Here is a 22,637-nt window from a genome sequence, read left to right as displayed (position 1 = left end):
CATCTAATATATACCAGGGGGGGGTTAATGGGTCAAAGAGAACTACAGCCAATTCACAGTAGGGCACGCTAAACCAAACAGAAGCACATCACCTGTATAATGAATCTGTTAATATCAGCTTGCTGATGGTTTCCATACAGCGATAGGATATTGCTTTTAGTGCAAATACATTGTTTCACAAATGTATGCAATAGCAATAAAAGGGGAAGCAACTCTGTTGAAGCCTGATTGCTGAAACTACGAGGGGCACGAAGTAAAGACATTGCTAGTGTCTATTGAATGGGACATTATATTATACATGGTGTAAAACTGTCAGAAAATGCTGAGAGTTGTAGTTGGCTCATAGAGGTGGGTCCTGAAGGTAAGACCCTCCTATGTTGTATTTGCATGCTCTCATGGGACATATTGATGGGGGGGGGTCCCCCTTTATTTTGGGGGTTTTGAAGCACTGATTAATTGCTGGTAGTTAGCAAGATGGAGAAATCCAGGACTTCAGGTAGCCATACGCAGTAGATGAATGTCGGCCATGCCCGCCATCTTAGGCTACTTTCACAATAGCGTTTTTTTTGCGGATCCGTCATGGATCTGCAAAAAACGCTTCCGTTACCATAATACAACCGCATGCATCCGTCGTGAACGGATACGGTTGTATTATGTCTTCTATAGCCATGACGGATTCGTCATGAACAAACACCATTGAAAGTCAATGGGGGACGGATCCGTTTTCTGTTGTGTCAGAGAAAACGGATCCATCCCCATTGACTTACATTGTGTGCCAGGACGGATCCGTCTTGCTCCGCACCACATCGCGGACAGAAAAACGCTGCAGGCAGCCTCCAGAGCGGAATGGAGACTGAACAGAGGCAAACTGATGCATTCTGAGTGGATCCTTTTCCATTCAGAATGCATTAGGGCATTAGCGTATCCGTTTTGGACCGCGTGTGGGAGCTCATGACGGATCTCAGAAACGGAAAGCCAAAACGCGAGTGTGAAAGTAGCCCTACGTGTATGTGGGTGTCCTGACTGCCCCCTAATGGAAGATGTCGGGGAAAACAAGGATGGATTTTGGGGATTCCATCATGCCGATCCTTTTGTTCTCACAGAGATAAGCCTCCGCCAGAGGAATCTTGTTCTCCCTCTTCTTATTGAGAATACATGCATACTTAGCCGAGCCCAGGATGCATGTGTATGATGGATGAAAGGTTGTATGAGTAGTGTTAGCCTCCAGTGTGTGTTATCGGGACCTGAGACAAGCAATCTAGCAGCAACCTCCAGCTGATTATTAGCAGAATCTTCAGAGGCCAAAAGAGATGAAACTGTTAACCAAAGAAAACACAAAAATCACCTAAACCTAATGATGAGGACACAGCAGGCGGATATAATAGCTCTCTCACCTACCAGCTCCATATGATTACCTCCTGGCAGGCTGGTGACAATTCAACACTTGGGTTTAATATAGCAAGGAGTAGATGAGACTGAACGCACTCGGCTTACAAATGTCGGATGTCGTTTCTATGGAAAGATCGAGATGGAGACCCATGAATGCTTTACAAGGTCCTGAAGTCATCAGTGTCCTTTGTGGGCAGAAAATGGAGGCAGTGGGCGCTCAGTGCAAGAAATGGTTTGGAATGAGGAAATGTGAAGAAAAAAAAACTACAAAAAAGAAAAAAGGAAACCGCTCAAAGGCTTGGAGAACACCAGGGACCTCATCAGTATCTTCTGTACCTACCCCCCAGCCCGGTGATCAGTGCTCTCCACAGGGGAAATGTACAGTAGGAGACTGTGTAATACACGACCGGGTCTGCCAGCTGTACTTTGGAAAATTGAAAGACAAAGGCAGAGTCCAAGAGCAGTCTGAATCAGAACCAGGAGCATAGATACCAGGGATCAATACAAAGGCAGAGTCCAAGAGTAGTCTGAGTCAGAACCAGGAGCATAGATACCAGGGATCAATACAAAGGCAGAGTCCAAGGGCAGTCCGAGTCAGAACCAGGAGCATAGATACCAGGGATCAATACAAAGGCAGAGTCCAAGGGCAGTCTGAGTCAGAACCAGAAGCATAGATTCCAGGGATCAATACAAAGGCAGAGTCTAAGGGCAGTCCGAGTCAGAACCAGGAGCATAGATACCAGGGAGCAATACAAAGGCAGAGTCCAAGGGCAGTCCGAGTCAGAACCAGGAGCATAGATTCCAGGGAGCAATACAAAGGCAGAGTCCAAGGGCTATCTGAGTCAGAACCAGGAGCATAGATTCCAGGGAGCAATACAAAGGCAGAGTCCAATGGCAGTCCGAGTCAGAACCAGGAGCATGGGAACCAGGGAGCAATACAAAGGCAGAGTCCAATGGCAGACTGAGTCAGAACCAGGAGCATAGATACCAGGGAGCAATACAAAGGCAGAGTCCAAGGGCAGTCTGAGTCAGAACCAGAAGCATAGATACCAGGGAGCAATACAAAGGCAGAATCCAAGGGCAGTCTGAGTCAGAACCAGAAGCATAGATTCCAGGGAGCAATACAAAGGCAGAGTCCAAGGGCTATCCGAGTCAGAACCAGGAGCATAGATTCCAGGGAGCAATACAAAGGCAGAGTCCAATGGCAGTCCGAGTCAGAACCAGGAGCATGGGAACCAGGGAGCAATACAAAGGCAAAGTCCAATGGCAGTCTGAGTCAGAACCAGGAGCATAGATACCAGGGAGCAATACAAAGGCAGAGTCCAAGGGCAGTCTGAGTCAGAACCAGAAGCATAGATACAAGGGATCAATACAAAGGCAGAGTCCAAGGGCAGTCTGAGTCAGAACCAGAAGTATGGAAACCAGGGATCAATACAAAGGCAGAGTCCAAGGGCAGTCCGAGTCAGAACCAGGAGCATAGATACCTGGGAGCAATACAAAGGCAGAGTCCAAGGGCAGTCTGAGTCAGAACCAGAAGCATAGATACCAGGGAGCAATACAAAGGCAGAATCCAAGGGCAGTCTGAGTCAGAACCAGAAGCATAGATTCCAGGGAGCAATACAAAGGCAGAGTCCAAGGGCTATCCGAGTCAGAACCAGGAGCATAGATACCAGGGAGCAATACAAAGGCAGAGTCCAAGGGAAGTCCGAGTCAGAACCAGAAGCATAGATACCAGGGATCAATACAAAGGCAGAGTCCAAGGGCAGTCTGAGTCAGAACCAGAAGCATAGATACCAGGGAGCAATACAAAGGCAGAGTCCAAGGGCATTCTGAGTCAGAACCAGGAGCATAGATACCAGGGAGCAATACAAAGGCAGAGTCCAAGGGCAGTCCGAGTCAGAACCAGAAGCATAGATACCATGGAGCAATACAAAGGCAGAGTCCAAGAGCAGTCCGAGTCAGAACCAGGAGCATAGATACCAGGGAGCAATACAAAGGCAGAGTCCAAGAGCAGTCCGAGTCAGAACCAGGAGCATAGATACTAGGGAGCAAGACAAAGGCAGAGTCCAAGGGCAGTCCGGGTCAGAACCAGAAGCATAGATACCAGGGAGCAATACAAAGGCAGAGTCCAAGGGCAGTCCGAGTCAGAACCAGAAGCATAGATACCAGGGAGCAATACAAAGGCAGAGTCCAAGGGCATTCTGAGTCAGAACCAGGAGCATAGATGCCAGGGAGCAATACAAAGGCAGAGTCCAAGGGCAGTCAGAGTCAGAACCAGAAGCATAGATACCAGGGAGCAATACAAAGGCAGAGTCCAAGGGCTATCCGAGTCAGAACCAGGAGCATAGATTCCAGGGAGCAATACAAAGGCAGAGTCCAATGGCAGTCCGAGTCAGAACCAGGAGCATGGGAACCAGGGAGCAATACAAAGGCAAAGTCCAATGGCAGTCTGAGTCAGAACCAGGAGCATAGATACCAGGGAGCAATACAAAGGCAGAGTCCAAGGGCAGTCTGAGTCAGAACCAGAAGCATAGATAGCAGGGATCAATACAAAGGCAGAGTCCAAGGGCAGTCTGAGTCAGAACCAGAAGCATAGATACCAGGGAGCAAGACAAAGGCAGAGTCCAAGGGCAGTCCGAGTCAGAACCAGGAGCATGGGAACCAGGGAGCAAGACAAAGCCAGAGTCCAAGGGCAGTCTGAGTCAGAACCAGGAGCATAGATACCAGGGAGCAATACAAAGGCAGAGTCCAAGGGCATTCCGAGTCAGAACCAGGAGCATAGATACCAGGGAGCAAGACAAAGGCAGAGTCCAAGGGCACTCTGAGTCAGAACCAGAAGCATAGATACCAGGGAGCAAGACAAAGGCAGAGTCCAAGGGCAGTCCGAGTCAGAACCAGGAGCATGGAAACCAGGGAGCAAGACAAAGGCAGAGTCCAAGGGCAGTCCGAGTCAGAACCAGAAGCATAGATACCAGGGATCAATACAAAGGCAGAGTCCAAGGGCAGTCTGAGTCAGAACCAGAAGCATAGATACCAGGGAGCAATACAAAGGCAGAGTCCAAGGGCATTCTGAGTCAGAACCAGGAGCATAGATACCAGGGAGCAATACAAAGGCAGAGTCCAAGAGCAGTCCGAGTCAGAACCAGGAGCATAGATACTAGGGAGCAAGACAAAGGCAGAGTCCAAGGGCAGTCCGAGTCAGAACCAGAAGCATAGATACCAGGGAGCAATACAAAGACAGAGTCCAAGGGCAGTCCGAGTCAGAACCAGAAGCATAGATACCAGGGAGCAATACAAAGGCAGAGTCCAAGGGCATTCTGAGTCAGAACCAGGAGCATAGATGCCAGGGAGCAATACAAAGGCAGAGTCCAAGGGCAGTCCGAGTCAGAACCAGGAGCATAGATACCAGGGAGCAAGACAAAGGCAGAGTCCAAGGGCAGTCTGAGTCAGAACCAGGAGCATAGATACCAGGGAGCAATACAAAGGCAGAGTCCAAGGGCAGTCCGAGTCAGAACCAGGAGCATGGAAACCAGGGAGCAAGACAAAGGCAGAGTCCAAGGGCAGTCTGAGTCGGAACCAGAAGTATGGAAACCAGGGAGCAAGACAAAGCCAGAGTCCAAGGGCAGTCCGAGTCAGAACCAGAAGTATGGAAACCAGGGAGCAAGACAAAGCCAGAGTCCAAGGGCAGTCCGAGTCAGAACCAGAAGTATGGAAACCAGGGAGCAAGACAAAGGCAGAGTCCAAGGGCAGTCTGAGTCGGAACCAGAAGTATGGAAACCAGGGAGCAAGACAAAGCCAGAGTCCAAGGGCAGTCCGAGTCAGAACCAGAAGTATGGAAACCAGGGAGCAAGACAAAGGCAGAGTCCAGGAGCAGAAACAAGGCCAGGAATGAGAAGCTAGGATGAAGACAATTTGAGGCAAAGTTACAGGAACAGAGGCCGGGATTTGACGAGAACATGAACCGTGCTCTGCTGACACTTAAAGAGGACCTTTCATCTGTTTAACACTAGGCTAATTAGGGTCTTAACTTATAGGGTGGCCCCCACTGATGTCATTGAATTTATTAATTTTTTTAAAGACCCCGTTCGTCTGCTGTTGTCCCCCGTTGATTTTGGCGCCTTATATTCTAATTATCCGACTTGGTTATACTAGGCGGAGACTGGAGCGGGACTCTTCTCCCTGGCGGTGAGCGCATCCAATCAGAGCGCACCGCTCATAGCCAGGGAGAATGAGCGCGATGACATCAGTGGGGGCCGCCCTATAAGGCAAGACCCTAATTAGACTTGGGTTAAACAGATGAAAGGTCCTCTTTAAGCAATGAGTAAGGCAGGGGCTTTGCTAGGGTCTGAAAACATCCGGGGCACAAGCCCACTGTGTTAAAATTGCACATTAAAGGCATGCTTAACGGGGTGTTCTGGTTTACGCAAATGTAGTGCAGTCATTATACAATACAACATTCGGTAACTTTCCAATATATGTTATGTTTCATTTCCTCACCACTGCAGAAATCTTTGCTCGAGCCCTTTAATATGGACCCTGGGCAACCCCACAGATCATCCCCCCACCCCCCTTATACTTATTCTGCTGATCCGCTACTTGCATGAGTTCAGTCACTTTGTTGCGCAATCCCGTCCTGCGGCGCGTGATCTAGCGGATCAGTGGAACAAGTACAAGGGGGTGGGTTGCCCAGGTCCAATCAATATTAAAGGGCCCTGGAATAGCCAAATTAACATTTTTTTTTTTACCAGGCCAGCATAACCTTCGGGGCACTGGACAAAACATCCGGGGCTCAAGCCCCAAATGTTTTGACCTAACGACGCCCCTGGAGTGAGGGACTTGGCGCGGGAGATAATATAATGATACGTAGAAACAGGGTCTAGAACCAAGATGTAGTTGTTCTACAAAGACAGGACAACACACGGTCCTGGGGAGATGTGTAAAGGGCATCAGGGACTCAAAGAACTTTGATAAATGACACTTAAAGGAGTTTTCCTATCTGGAGATACATAACTCCTATGCAGATCTATGTGTTTCCATGGTTACAGACTACAAACAAGCCCTACGTAGTCTGATTCGTAGTCAGGCGTGTGTCGCTCTGCTCTCCCTATATTTTCTTCTTGATATCAGAAGGTACACAGGTTTTGCATGTAGTCACGGACAGGTCTGCCAAAACGAGAACCGTGCTTTGTCAGACAAATTGATGGGGGTCTCAAGTGGAATACCCTCCTAGATGTTGTACATATGTCCCCATAGGCCAGATAGTAAAATAGGAGAGCCTCTTTAAAGGGCTTATCCACTTTGGACAACACTTCTGCACCAGGCAGGTCTCCTGGTGACTGATCGTAGACTGTGTAATAGCATCCAAGTGTAGACCCCATCATAAGTGGGACCAGTAGGTGGTTGTCCAGCATATGGCACAATGCTCCTTGAAATCATCATGGATGTACTGGTCCTCCAGGATGAGGAGCCACCAGGGGTGCACCACCAATGAGGCCAGGTGAGGCGATCGCTTCACGCAGCACCAGGTAGGGGCAAGAGGGGGGCAGCCAAAGGGCCATGGGCTTAAGGGAAGGGGTTAGGTTAAGAAATTGGCATTGGGGAGGTGGGGGGCACTCTTTAAGTTTTTTCCTCAGGCAGCAGAAAGGCTAGGTGCACCCCTGGGAGCCACTGTATACAGTAACCCTCCGCCTTGGGGATCCCAATGGGTACCTCTAATACCTCTTCTAGGCCCTGGGTGCACTCATCCATTTATTCTAGAAATGTTTACTTTAAGATGAGGCTCAGGATTAGATTTCGGGGTCCTCTCTGTTTTCCTAGCACTAGCGCCCCTCTTCTCCATAGGCTGCTATTGCGGTGTTCACTTAAATGGGCTGATCTGCAGTACCATGCACTGCCCTTGGATACAAGTGGCGCTGTTTCAGGGAAAACGTGATCTTTTGTTTCCAGATCCTGGACAAGTCCTTTAAGGTTGAAAGTTTCTTTTGACTCGGGGACCTTCTGCTCTGTGACAGGGTGAGAGCAGTTACCATGACACCTAATGACTTTCTCATTATTAATTAAACATAGGAATTAAATGAATCAATCAATGCTGATGATGAGAAAACAAGGACTAAAAAGTTTAAATGAATGAAGGAAGGAAGGGTGGGGGAGCTGGTAAAGTGACATAAGCGGCCCCTTATAGCTGAGCGACGGCTAACACCAGGGAAGCTCTTCTAGTTCCCATCTACGTCACAAATATCGGTCCGCGGCAGATTTATTGGCAATAAGTGAAGGGCGCAGTATAACGGGTGATTCCCTGCTTGTCGGGGGGTCACAAGAAAATCAATAGGAGCAAAAGCAAGGACAATATATATTTTATGGTTTATATTTGTATATGTACAGTATTAATATCTGAGTCTACAGTATAAATCTATGCAGGATACAGAGCATTCAGTCTTCAGACCCTTTACGTTTTTTCAAATTTTGCTATGCTGCTCCTTGTGCTAAAAAAGAAACAGGTTTTCAAAAATTATAAAGTGAAAACTCAGTTTTAGGGCTCATGCACACGACCTTGTGCATGAGCGATCCGTGATGCGGAATGCACACAGCCGGGGCCCGTGTATTGCGAACCCGCCGTATGCGGGCCTCAATACAGCCACGGCTGGGCAACGGCTGTGTGCATGAGCCCTTAGAAAGGTTTGAAAATTTAACCACTTCACATGCGGGCCATTTACCCCCCTCCTGACAGCAACATTTAGCAAATTTTGCTTAGGCCATTCTGAGATTGTTTTCTCGTGACACATTGTACTTCATGACAGTGGTAAATTTGAGTCGATATATTTCACCTTCCGCAAAAAGATATATTTCCGTTCCGTAAAAAGATAGAGTAAGTTCTATCTTTTTGCGGGGCGGAAGCACGGAACGGAACCCCAGAAAGCACGCCGTAGTGCTTCCGTAGTGTTCCGTTCCATGCTTCCGTTCCGCATCTCCGGATTTGTGGACCCATTGAAGTGATGCGGAATGGCCATGGAACAGTGCCCGTGTATTGCGGATCCGCAAAACGGCAATGGGCAGCAACATTCGTCTGAACGAGCACTTAGGGTCTCATTTTTGGCAGGATGAGGTGACGGTTTGATTAGTACTATTTTGGGTGGCATATGCCTTTTTGATCGCTTGGTGCTTCACTTTATGTGATGTTAGGTGACAAAAAATTGCTTTTTTGGCTTTTTTTTTATGGTGTTCATCTGAGGGGTTAGGTCATGTGATATATTTATAGAGATGGTTGTTACGGATGCGGCGATACCTAATATGTATACTTTTTTTCACTTTAATACAATAATAGCATTTTTGAATAAAATATTTTTTTATGTCTCCATGTTCTGAGAGCCATATTTTTATTTATTTTTTTATTAGTGATTTTCTTATGTAGGGGCTCATTTTTTGCGGTATGAGGTGATGGTTTGATTAGTATCATTTTGTGGGACATACGCCTTTTTGATCACTTGGAGTTGCACTTTTTGTGATGTAAGGTGACAAAAATGGCTTTTTTGACAAGTTTTTATTTTATTTTATGGTGTTTATCGGACGGGGTGGATCATGTGATATATTTATAGAGCCGGTCATTACGGACGTGGCAATACAAAATATGTCTATTTTATTAATGTTTTTCTATTTTTTTATTTTTTATTACTTAATTGGGGAAGTTTTTTTTTTTTACATGTGAAAGCTTTTTTTCTTTTTTTTTTTTTAAACAATATTTTTTACATTTTTATTTTAGAGTTTAGATCTCCCATTAAGTCATACAAGACCTCTGGGGGACATTTAACTTCACTTTTTTTTTCTTCTTCGCTATTGATTTCTCCTGTCCTGTAGCTGGGGCTGACATAGTAGCCCCAGTTACAGGGGAAATACACCCCCACCTCCCCTGAGAGGCTGAACACAGTGGTATACTGCCCTGTACAGCCTCAGTGCAGGGCTGATCGAGGTCTGTGGAAGACCTGACAGCGTATGCATACAGCGACCTAGGAACAGTCCCTGCCTTCTCTCTCTCTCCCCCCGCTCTGCAGCTGCACGATTAGCGTGCAGCTGCCATCTCTGAATGGACGTTCCAGAACAGAGGTAAACATTTAACCATAGGACGTTTATATCCTATGGGCGGATATGAAGTGGTTAATAAAAATAAAACTAACATTTTGAATGCCCATAAGGCCTCATGCACACGGCCGTTGTTGGCCATGGCCTGTATTTAGACCAGAAAACAGCGGAAGCATTATGGAGTTCTTCCGTGAGGTTTCTCTCCGTGCCTCTGCATCGAAATTTTTTTTTTTAACTAGTTCTATTTTTTTGGGTGTGGACGGATCACGGACCCATTAAAGTTGAATGGGTCTGGATCCATTGCAGCAGCAGCACGGATGGTGCCCGGAACGGCCGAGCAACAGCCGTGTGCAAGAGGCCTAAGTATAAGGCCTAGTTCACACGATCGTTTTTTTTTGCGAGTGTACGGGCCGTTTTTTTGTGTTCCGTATATGGTCCGTATACGGAACCATTCATTTCAATGGTTCCGCAAAAAAAAGGAATGCACTCCGTATGCATTCCGTTTCCGTATTTCCGTTCCGTTAAAAGATAGAACATGTCCTATTATTGCCCGCAAATCACGTTCCGTGGCTCCATTCAATTCAATAGGTCCGCAAAAAAACAGAACACATACGGAAATGCATCCGTATGTCTTCCGTATCCGTTCCGTTTTTGCTAAACCATCTATTGAAAATGTTATGCCCAGCCCAATTTTTTCTATGTAATTACTGTATACTGTATACGCCATACGGAAAAACGGAACCGAAACGGAAACACAACGGAAACAAGAAAACTGAAAAACGGATCCGTGAAAAACGGACCGCAAAACACTGAAAAAGCCATACGGTCGTGTGAACTAGGCCTAAGCCCCTTTGCTATGACACTTGACATTTTGCTCTGGGGCCTCCCATTTCTCTGGATCATCTCGAAGATGTTCTACACCTCAATTGGAGTCACCTGCAGTAAATCCAGGTGATTGGACATGATTTGGATGACACAACCCTGTCTATATCAGACCTCACAGCGGACAATGCAGATCAGAGTAACACCAATATACAAATGGCTCCAACAGAGTCACCACCGTGTATATTAGAATAAATCCACCACACCAAAAAAGAAATGATAAATACACAGGACACGATTAATCTAAATATGTATTTTATTAATTAATCTCAAATAATGTTAAAACCTCAGTAGCAGCGGCAAATATACAAAAGAATAGACCCACAATGGACGTGTAACACACCAAAAGGGGTCCCATCAATGAACGAGGTGCAGACCAAGGCTACATCCTGCGCACGACTCAATTCCCCACTGATTAAATAAATAAATAAATAGATATTCAAATGTGTCCAGTGCAAAACATATCAAACAAAATTCATTAGGGAATAACACTGATTAATATCCTCCTACAATAAATAATATTACAGGGCCTAGTGCAATACAAAGCAGAGTTCATGAGGGAATACATGAAAGATTATACCGACCAGTGTGGCTCAGACCCCAGGGGTCAAGGGGCTGAAGACTTATGTCCTGAGTAAAGGGGCTGAAGACTTATGTCCTGAGTAAAGGGGCTGAAGACTTATGTCCTGAGTAAAGGGGCTGAAGACTTATGTCCTGAGTAAAGGGGCCGAAGACTTATGTCCTGAGTAAAGGGGCCGAAGACTTATGTCATGCACTGATCCCTGTATGATGTGCTCCAGGTCCTCAGGTATTAGACCCATGTGTTATATACTCCCCAGAGCCTGCTGTATACTGCAATGCACTGATCCCTGTATGATGTGCTCCAGGTCCTCAGGTATTAGTCCCATGTGTGATATACTCCCCCAGATCCTGCTGTATACTGCAATGTACTGATCCCTGTATGATGTGCTCCAGGTCCTCAGGTATTAGTCCCATGTGTGATATACCCCCCAGAGCCTGCTGTATACTGCAATGCACTGATCCCTGTATGATGTGCTCCAGGTCCTCAGGTATTAGACCCATGTGTGATATACCCCCCAGATCCTGCTGTACACTGCAATGCACTGATCCCTGTATGATGTGCTCCAGGTCCTCAGGTATTAGTCCCATGTGTGATATACTCCCCCAGATCCTGCTGTATACTGCAATGCACTGATCCCTGTATGATGTGCTCCAGGTCCTCAGGTATTAGACCCATGTGATATATACTCCTGCAGAGCCTGCTGTATACTGCAATGCACTGATCCCTGTATGATGTGCTCCAGGTCCTCGGGTATTAGTCCCATGTGTGATATACTCCTGCAGAGCCTGCTGTATACTGCAATGTACTGATCCCTGTATGATGTGCTCCAGGTCCTCAGGTATTAGTCCCATGTGTGATATACTCCCCCAGATCCTTCTGTATACTGCAATGTACTGATCCCTGTATGATGTGCTCCAGGTCCTCAGGTATTAGTCCCATGTGTGATATACCCCCCAGAGCCTGCTGTATACTGCAATGCACTGATCCCTGTATGATGTGCTCCAGGTCCTCAGGTATTAGACCCATGTGTGATATACCCCCCAGATCCTGCTGTACACTGCAATGCACTGATCCCTGTATGATGTGCTCCAGGTCCTCAGGTATTAGACCCATGTGATATATACTCCTGCAGAGCCTGCTGTATACTGCAATGCACTGATCCCTGTATGATGTGCTCCAGGTCCTCGGGTATTAGTCCCATGTGTGATATACTCCTGCAGAGCCTGCTGTATACTGCAATGCACTGATCCCTGTATGATGTGCTCCAGGTCCTCAGGTATTAGTCCCATGTGTGATATACTCCCCCAGATCCTGCTGTATACTGCAATGTACTGATCCCTGTATGATGTGCTCCAGGTCCTCAGGTATTAGACCCATGTGATATATACTCCTGCAGAGCCTGCTGTATACTGCAATGCACTGATCCCTGTATGATGTGCTCCAGGTCCTCAGGTATTAGACCCATGTGTGATATACTCCTGCAGAGCCTGCTATATACTGCAATGCACTGATCCCTGTATGATGTGCTCCAGGTCCTCAGGTATTAGTCCCATGTGTGATATACTCCCCCAGATCCTGCTGTATACTGCAATGTACTGATCCCTGTATGATGTGCTCCAGGTCCTCAGGTATTAGACCCATGTGTGATATACTCCTGCAGAGCCTGCTATATACTGCAATGCACTGATCCCTGTATGATGTGCTCCAGGTCCTGCTCGGATCTGCAGGTCACACAGGTAGCTGTGCTGGGAGCAGAGCAGCCAAGACCCTCAAATCCCCCAGAAAATGACATAAGACGCAGCTGCGTGATGACATAGGGGGCGGACCGGCTCTGTGGCTGCTTTAAAGCCCTGGATGTGCAGCGGCAGCCACTGTGCTGTCAGAGGCGGCAGCGCTGCAGACGGGGGAAGCTTCTCCGCCGCTGACTGGGGGTCTCACAGCTGGAAGACCACCTCCCCAGAAGGAGGACATCCCTTTCCCTCCAGGGGCAGCCATGCTGACTCTGGGGGACCCCTGGCTCCTACCCCTGCTCTGCGTGGTCCTGGTATCTGGGCAGGAGCCCTATGCCCCCCATTCTATCAGACTGGAAGGAGACATCACTTTGGGGGGGCTCTTCCCTGTGCACGCTAGGGGTCTTGCAGGAATGCCATGCGGGGATATACGGAAGGAAAACGGGATCCACCGGCTGGAAGCCATGCTATATGCCATCGACCAGATCAACAGCGACCCGGAGCTGCTGCCTAACATCACTCTGGGGGCTCGGATCCTGGACACCTGCTCCCGGGACACCTACGCCCTGGAGCAGTCCCTCACCTTCGTCCAGGCTCTCATCCAGAAGGACGCCTCCGATGCCCGCTGCACCAACGGGGAGCCTCCCGTCTACGTCCGACCCGAGAAAGTAGTCGGAGTCATCGGGGCGTCGGAAAGTTCTGTGTCCATCATGGTGGCCAACATCCTGCGACTCTTCCAGGTAGGGGCTGTCATGATGGGTGATGGCAATGGAAAGCGGTGGAGCCTGGTTCACATGTTGCTTTTCTTCTGGACTTTGATCTGTGAGGATTTTCTGGCTCTTGTTTTCTGATTGTCTCCATGTTCTGATTTAGTTCCAGATCTATTCCCATGTCATGCCCCCCCCCCCCCCCCCCCCATGTGTTGGCTTGCACCCCCCATTCGGGGCCATTTCCTCTTTAAGCTCTTGTTGGCATTTGCTCTGTTCTGCACTGAATTTGCACGGAGTTTGCACCGTTTTCTTGCTTTCTGACGTGCACTGGTTCAAATGTGGGGGCAAAAAAAATATCTGCAGTGATTAATAATTCTTGATGATGCCCCCCCCCCCCCCCCCTTCCTGGGGCACTGTTGATCTTTATGAGGTTCTTCCCTTTTCTTTCACTGACCACTGCTCTTCATCTGCTGTGGCTTCTGTGAGGAGATGTCTCTATAGCAGTGTGTGGGTGGAGGGGTTTGTATATGGGAATGTTTAAGTGGATGATAGAGCCTAGCATCAGCTCCCATGCCCTGTCCCTTTAAGTTATATAATTGCTCCTTCCAGTTTTATTTGCACATATCACCTATACTGGGCACCGCCACTGGTTTTAATGTAAGGCACTTTGGATAAACCACTTGTAGCTCTGTATGGAGTGGCAGGTGTCAGCTCCTCACAATGTCACCCCCTCCTCCACAACCAGGGCTATCCTGGCTCTCTGTGATGGGGGAGGCTCTGTCCATGGTGCTGAAGTCCAGGGGATGAAGCAGAGGTGGATGTGTGTGTGTGCACTGGAGCCTCAGCCTTCCCCTGCACCAGCACATGAACCCTGCTGAATGGGGCCACTGCTTTTATAGGGCAGCGATGCCACCAGGAAGAGGGAGGTCTCCTGGAAGCCACTTTCTAAATGTGCAATGACCCCAGATGATGGGCCACATTAATCAAGTGATATTATAATAATAGCAGGGACATAACTGAAATTGCATTAACATGGACCTCCTCCTCCCTGTGCAATGTTGTACTCCCACACCCCTGCCTCAGATAATGTGTGCGCTGCAGCTCAATGCACAATGTGGTGCCACCCAGATATTGTATATAGAGGCATGCACACATATGGTGGAGTCCCCGTCCAGTGCATGCAGCTCCCATGTACCATGTATATGCTGGATCTGCTCCCCATTCCCACACAGACTTCATCCTGACAATCTGGAGGCATGTAATCACACACATACAGATGGCTCATCCCCTGACAGCGGAGCCTTGGTATTTCTGAGCCACCTGTCTCTTGCATTTTGCTCTCCTGGATTCCTTGTGTATATGGAGTCTCTCTATATACCACTCCCCTTGATCCAAGTGTTTATTAGAGACATAAACCAGTTTATTTCTGCTGCTGGGAGAGCTGGAGTTTGCAGACAGGATCATTAATTGCAGATCTGCGTCAGTCCCCATTAGATTTCGCAGCCCAGGGTTTGATATACAGAGTTTGCAGTGTGAACAGCATGCACGACTGCTGCAGTAAACCAGCAGGAACAGTCCCAGGGGGCAGATAGCGGCTCTCACACCTGCCTGGTGATTCACAATAGCCCAGAACCTGTAGAATAATGTGGATTTCCTGCATCCCTCCTCCATCCCTGTCCCCTCAATCTCCAGAATGTCCCCTGGCTGGTCCCTGTGGTCCCTGCTGCACTAATCCAATCAATGCGGGTTGTATAACTCAAGATTATTCAGCTGTTTCTAAATCTTTTTAAACCACCGGAATCAATGCAGAGGGATCTGTCCTTCCCCAGTGCTGGGTACTGGGCAGGGGTAGCTCAGCCATATAACAGCGGTCTGCTCCCATGTAGAGCAAGTGGGCAACCTGTAGCTTCACCGCCATTGAAGAGCAGCACCAGCATTCCCCGGTGAGAGTTGTAGTCTTATGGGGTAGGTATTCTCTCTGGAGAAGTAGGAACCTCATCATTAAGCATGTTATCTGTGTAGTGTTCCTGTGCCCCCCCCATCCTGTCACTCATTTCTTGCTCCCACATAAGCTCAGTCTCTCATTTCCTCTTCCATGTCTTCCTTGCCGCCTCCTTTCCATCTTTTGCCTCTTTTCCTATTTTATGTGTCCTTATCCGTCATCTACTGTTTTTACCCTTTCCTTTCTTTATCTGTCCCTTTCATTTTGCTCTCACCAGCTTCTGTCTCTCCTCATGTTCTTATTCTGTCTCATTATCCATATATCTCCTTTCGTTCTTTCATTTCCTTTCCTTCCTTCGCCTCCTCTACCTTTCTTCTTTCTCTACATTTCTTCCTTCCATCCTAGCTGCCTTCTTATCTCCCTTTCTTCTCTCTTTCTATCTCTTTCTTTCCTTCCATCCTTCATAGCCGTCTCTTATTTTCTTCCTTCCTCCCTCCCTCCCTTCTTTTCCATCTTCATTCCTTCCTCCCTCCCTTCTTTTCCTCCTTCCTTCCTTCTTTTCCTCCTCCCTTCCCCTTTTCTCCTTCCTTCCTTCCTTCTTTCCCTCCCTTTTTCTCCTTCCTTCCTTCCTTCCCCGTTTCTCCTTCCCTTCCTTACTTTCTCCTTCCCCCCTTCCTCTCTCTTTCCTTTCTTGCTGTCATCCTTTCCCCCTTCTTTTCCTCCTTCCTTCCCCTTTCTCCTTCCTTCCTTTCCTTTTTCTCTTTCCTTCCTTCTTCATTTCTCCTTCCCTTCCTTTCTTTCTTTCTCCTTTCCTCTCGCTTTCCTTTCTTGCTGTCTTCCTTTCTCCCTTTCGCCTCCCTTCATCCTTTTCTTACCTTCCATTCCTGCTTTCTTCCTTTCTCCCTCCTTTCCTCTCTCTGTCCTTACTTCCTTGCTTTCTTTTGGCTCTCTTCATCTCTTTCTTTCCATCCATCCATCCTTCCTTCCTACCTTCTTCCTCCCTCCCTCTCTCTCTCTTTCCTTCCTTCCCCATCATCCTCTCATGTCCTGCCCATCATCCATGCTTTCCTAGAAGCTGTCAGTGGTCAGGAGCCTCCCCTGGTTCCCTCATTTCCTCTCCTCCACGCTCCCCTCCTCAGTACTATCTTGCAGCCAGTAAACCTTACTTCATTAATCACTTCACACTGAGTTTCAAACAATAAGAGGTCTCCCTGTGGTCTGAAGACCGGAGAAAATACTGGTAATGTTTCCCCGCCTACCGGCTGCTGCTCCATTACGGCCTCTCACTTATTGATAAATCGCTGCCTTTCCTCATTTCGCTTCCAGTCTTTCTGAGTTTAACACTTTCCAGAATCTGCAGAGACAGAAACAATGTAACCATCTGTGCAGAGATACATAGTATGTCATGTTAACCCTGTGCGCCTCTTTCCTGGCAGTACATTGGCCGCTGCAGCCGCAGAGCTGGGACTGACGCATGCACAGGGGCCTAGCTATAGGTGGTGCAGAGGTGTACCTAGTCCTGGGGCTGGAGGGGGCCCAAAGGTGGAAAGTGATGAGAAAAGTGGGCAGGGTCTCCAGGGAGTGGGAGGAGCCTAATTTAGGCTTTATTAAGAAAGCCAAGTGGGAAGAATTTTGGTGCAAATCTCCGTCGACTCATAGAAGACATAGACTTGATTTTCTGAACTTGAGATGCAAATTTATTAAGAGGAGTGCGCCTTGTAATTGATTTGGCACTACCTCCTTTCTTAGGGGACTTTCACACTTGCGGCAGAGTGATCCGGCAATCTGCATGCAAACGGACAGCATTTGTATACAGATCCGGATGCGGATCCGTCTCACAAATGCATTGCAAGAATGAATCCGTCTGTCCGTTTGTCATACGGACAAACATATCAGTTTCTATTTTTTTTCTCAAAATTTTAAAGGTTTGCGCATGCGCAGATCGGAAAGACGGATCCTACATTGCAGTATTTTTAATGCTGGATCCGGCACTAATACATTTCAATGTAAATTAATGCCGGTTCCGGCATTCCAGATAGTGTTCCGAAATTTTGGATGGAGATAAAACCGCAGCATGCTGCGGTATTATCTCCGTCCTGAAAAGGCAAAAAGACTGAACTGAAGACGTCCTGATTCCTCTCCATTCAGAATGCATGGGGATAAAACGGATCAGTTATTTTCCGGTATTGAGACCCGATGACGGAACTCAGTGCCGGAAAAGTAAAACGCTAGTGTGAAAGTGCCCTTAGACTGGTGCACAATATTAGTAAATGTGGGCCTATGTGGTTCCAATGCAATTTTGCATGGAGCGGGGGGAGCGCCTGTGGGGTGATGGGGTGGGTTGTAGTACCTGAGCCGCTATCATTATACTCATGTTTGCTCTCAGCACAGGCTGCATTTTAGATCGATATGTTGCATTTCCAGGATAATGTGCTCCTCCTGCCAAGGACTCGATAACGGAGGTGCAACTAATTACTGTGGATTGCAATTTGCACCATTCCACCACCGCAGAGGAGGAGGAAGGTGTGAAGTCCCCCTGGGAGGAGGAGACGACACCATTGTTTCTAGACCCTGCTAGAAGAAAATGAATTGACAACTGGAAGTTGAGATGAAACGTCACGTAATAATGAACTGCAAATTACTGCCGACAAGTTGTCGAATCACTGAGTGACAGCGAGGGGGACACTGAACCTGAACGAAAAGTCTCCGCTGTGGAAATTGTCTCATAAGATCTGCAAATTTCAATCGATTTGCAGACATTTACCCATGAATTAGCAGGACTATTGCTTTTTATTTAGGTGCTATTGCCCCCTGTTATCAGCCATTTCAGGGGGGAGGATGACTGTAGGACAGGAGAATACAGTCTATTGCCCCCTGTTATCAGCCATTTCAGGGGGGAGGATGACTGTAGGACAGGAGAATACAGTCTATTGCCCCCTGTTATCAGCCATTTCAGGGGAGAGGATGACTGTAGGACAGGAGAATACAGTCTATCGCCCCCTGTTATCAGCCATTTCAGGGGAGAGGATGACTGTAGGACAGGAGAATACAGTCTATTGCCCCCTGTTATCAGCCATTTCAGGGGAGAGGATGACTGTAGGACAGGAGAATACAGTCTATTGCTCCCTGTTATCAGCCATTTCAGGGGAGAGGATGACTGTAGGACAGGAGAATACAGTCTATTGCCCCCTGTTATCAGCCATTTCAGGGGAGAGGATGACTGTAGGACAGGAGAATACAAGTCTATTGCCCCTGTTATCAGCCATTTCAGGGGAGAGGATGACTGTAGGACAGGAGAATACAGTCTATTGCCCCCTGTTATCAGCCATTTCAGGGGAGAGGACGACTGTAGGACAGGAGAATACAGTCTATTGCCCCCTGTTATCAGCCATTTCAGGGGAGAGGATGACTGTAGGACAGGAGAATACAGTCTATTGCCCCCTGTTATCAGCCATTTCAGGGGAGAGGATGACTGTAGGACAGGAGAATACAGTCTATTGCCCCCTGTTATCAGCCATTTCAGGGGAGAGGATGACTGTAGGACAGGAGAATACAGTCTATTGCCCCCTGTTATCAGCCATTTCAGGGGAGAGGATGACTGTAGGACAGGAGAATACAGTCTATTGCCCCCTGTTATCAGCCATTTCAGGGGAGAGGATGACTGTAGGACAGGAGAATACAGTCTATTGCTCCCTGTTATCAGCCATTTCAGGGGAGAGGACGACTGTAGGACAGGAGAATACAGTCTATTGCCCCCTGTTATCAGCCATTTCAGGGGAGAGGATGACTGTAGGACAGGAGAATACAGTCTATTGCTCCCTGTTATCAGCCATTTCAGGGGAGAGGATGACTGTAGGACAGGAGAATACAGTCTATTGCCCCCTGTTATCAGCCATTTCAGGGGAGAGGATGACTGTAGGACAGGAGAATACAGTCTATTGCCTCCCTGTTATCAGCCATTTCAGGGGAGAGGATGACTGTAGGACAGGAGAATACAGTCTATTGCCCCCTGTTATCAGCCATTTCAGGGGAGAGGATGACTGTAGGACAGGAGAATACAGTCTATTGCCCCCTGTTATCAGCCATTTCAGGGGAGAGGATGACTGTAGGACAGGAGAATACAGTCTATTGCCCCCTGTTATCAGCCATTTCAGGGGAGAGGATGACTGTAGGACAGGAGAATACAGTCTATTGCCCCCTGTTATCAGCCATTTCAGGGGAGAGGATGACTGTAGGACAGGAGAATACAGTCTATTGCCCCTGTTATCAGCCATTTCAGGGGAGAGGATGACTGTAGGACAGGAGAATACAGTCTATTGCCCCCTGTTATCAGCCATTTCAGGGGAGAGGATGACTGTAGGACAGGAGAATACAGTCTATTGCCCCCTGTTATCAGCCATTTCAGGGGGAGGATGACTGTAGGACAGGAGAATACAGTCTATTGCCCCCTGTTATCAGCCATTTCAGGGGAGAGGATGACTGTAGGACAGGAGAATACAGTCTATTGCCCCTGTTATCAGCCATTTCAGGGGAGAGGATGACTGTAGGACAGGAGAATACAGTCTATTGCTCCCTGTTATCAGCCATTTCAGGGGAGAGGATGACTGTAGGACAGGAGAATACAGTCTATTGCCCCCTGTTATCAGCCATTTCAGGGGAGAGGATGACTGTAGGACAGGAGAATACAGTCTATTGCCCCCTGTTATCAGCCATTTCAGGGGAGGATGACTGTAGGACAGGAGAATACAGTCTATTGCCCCCTGTTATCAGCCATTTCAGGGGAGAGGATGACTGTAGGACAGGAGAATACAGTCTATTGCCCCCTGTTATCAGCCATTTCAGGGGAGGATGACTGTAGGACAGGAGAATACAGTCTATTGCCCCCTGTTATCAGCCATTTCAGGGGAGAGGATGACTGTAGCACAGGAGAATACAGTCGATTGCCCCCTGTTATCAGCCATTTCAGGGGAGAGGACGACTGTAGGACAGGAGAATACAGTCGATTGCCCCCTGTTATCAGCCATTTCAGGGGGAGGATGACTGTAGGACAGGAGAATACAATCTATTGCTCCCTGTTATCAGCCATTTCAGGAGAGAGGATGACTGTAGGACAGGAGAATACAGTCTATTGCCCCCTGTTATCAGCCATTTCAGGGGAGAGGAGGACTGTAGGACAGGAGAATACAGTCTATTGCCCCCTGTTATCAGCCATTTCAGGGGAGGATGGATGTAGGACAGGAGAATACAGTCTATTGCCCCCTGTTATCAGCCATTTCAGGGGAGAGGATGACTGTAGGACAGGAGAATACAGTCTATTGCCCCCTGTTATCAGCCATTTCACGGGAGGATGACTGTAGGACAGCAGAATACAGTCTATTGCCCCCTGTTATCAGCTATTTCAGGGAAGAGGATGACTGTAGGGCAGGAGAATACAGTCTATTGCCCCCTGTTATCAGCCATTTCAGGGGAGAGGATGACTGTAGGACAGGAGAATACAGTCTATTGCCCCTGTTATCAGTCATTTCAGGGGAGAGGATGACTGTAGGACAGGAGAATACAGTCTATTGCCCCCTGTTATCAGTCATTTCAGGGGAGAGGATGACTGTAGGACAGGAGAATACAGTCTATTGCCCCCTGTTATCAGCCATTTCAGGGGAGAGGATGACTGTAGGACAGGAGAATACAATCTATTGCTCCCTGTTATCAGCCATTTCAGGGGAGAGGACGACTGTAGGACAGGAGAATACAATCTATTGCCCCCTGTTATCAGCCATTTCAGAGGAGAGGATGACTGTAGGACAGGAGAATACAGTCTATTGCCCCCTGTTATCAGCCATGTCAGGGGGGAGGATGACTGTAGGACAGGAGAATACAGTCTATTGCTCCCTGTTATCAGCCATTTCAGGGGAGAGGATGACTGTAGGACAGGAGAATACAGTCTATTGCCCCCTGTTATCAGCCATTTCAGGGGAGAGGATGACTGTAGGACAGAAGAATACAGTCTATTGCCCCCTGTTATCAGCCATTTCAGGGGAGAGGATGACTGTAGGACAGAAGAATACAGTCTATTGCCCCCTGTTATCAGCCATTTCAGGGAAGAGGATGACTGTAGGACAGGAGAATACAGTCTATTGCCCCCTGTTATCAGCCATTTCAGGGGAGAGGATGACATGTAAAACCACACAGCAAGAAATAACCCAAAAAATCTTCATCCCTTTCAGTAGAGGGCGCTGTTTCTCCAGTGCAGCTGTGGGACAAGTCTTGATGTCTCTGAAGTAATATTAGGGGGCAACAACTGCGCAAAGTTCCCTTCTGACTTTTCACCCTTTGCTGGCGACTTCCTGAAATTGAATTAAATGTGCGCAATTCTACAATAAAGAGCCGAAGACGGAGCCACAAGATTCATTTCTGACTGTACAAAGGTGACAGAGACAGAATGGAACGCAACTTCTCAGGCCATTTACTTCATACATAATTAGTTCCAACGTAAGAGACCAAGCGGAGGCAGCAAATGCAGGCAGGGGGTCCAGGCAGGGGGTGCAGGCAGGGGGTGCAGGCAGGGGGTGCAGGCAGGGGGTGCAGGTAGGGGGTGCAGGTAGGGGGTGCAGGCAGGGGGTGCAGGCAGGGGGTCCAGGTAGGGGGTGCAGGCAGGGGGTGCAGGTAGGGGGTGCAGGCAGGGGGTGCAGGTAGGGGGTGCAGGCAGGGGGTGCAGGCAGGGGGTGCAGGTAGCTAGTGGGGGCCGCAAGAGCAGGAAGTGAGCGCAGGCAAGTAGTACTGGAAGCAAGTAGAGGCAGCAAATGTAGGAAGCAACTGCAAGCAGAGGGTGCAGGAAGTTAGTGCAAGTCGCAAGAGAGGAAAGTGTAGGCTATAAAAGCAAGCAATGAGTGCAGGCGGAAAGTGCAGGAAGTGAGCACAGGCAAATAGTCCCGGAAGCAGGGGCGGACTGGGAACTTAAAGTGGAAAATACTTAAAACTGGCCCCAATCTTTTAGGTAGGTCCAAATTGACAGAAGGTGAGGCAACACAAGTAGATGGGTCCAATACCAGTTGGTAGAACAAAATACCTTCCCAGAAGCTGTCCCTCTGTGGTGGCCATCAATAGCTGCCACGTTTTGTCTTCCTCCCCCAATTGCCTGCAATATGGATCATGGCGCTTAGAAGGTGAGATGTTGGCCAAAGCATCAAGCTGCCTACCTTCATGGTGCTGCCTGGACTTGCTCTAATGATGACGCTTTTTGTAGCCCATCTCGACTCTGGCTAATGGATGAGGGTCCTAGGCATGAAACCCCCCATATCAGCTCATCTAAACCTGGGTTTTCTAACCCCCTT

General features: G+C 48.1%; 1 protein-coding gene across 1 annotated transcript in view; it reads left to right on the top strand.

Annotated features, from left to right (window-relative positions):
• The first annotated feature begins 12,920 nt into the window (after positions 1-12,920).
• The window catches only part of GRM7 (glutamate metabotropic receptor 7), a 264,556-nt gene continuing 254,839 nt past the window's right edge, over positions 12,921-22,637 (top strand). Inside the window, exon 1 of the mRNA XM_044302450.1 lies at positions 12,921-13,397. Coding sequence (XP_044158385.1) covers positions 12,921-13,397 — 477 coding nt within the window. The remainder of the gene's footprint in view (positions 13,398-22,637) is intronic.

Source organism: Bufo gargarizans, chromosome 7, assembly GCF_014858855.1.
Source record: "Bufo gargarizans isolate SCDJY-AF-19 chromosome 7, ASM1485885v1, whole genome shotgun sequence".
Classification (NCBI taxonomy): Eukaryota; Metazoa; Chordata; class Amphibia; order Anura; family Bufonidae; genus Bufo; species Bufo gargarizans.
Note: the sequence above shows the minus strand (reverse complement) of the source record. Positions and strands in the feature narration are given on the sequence as shown.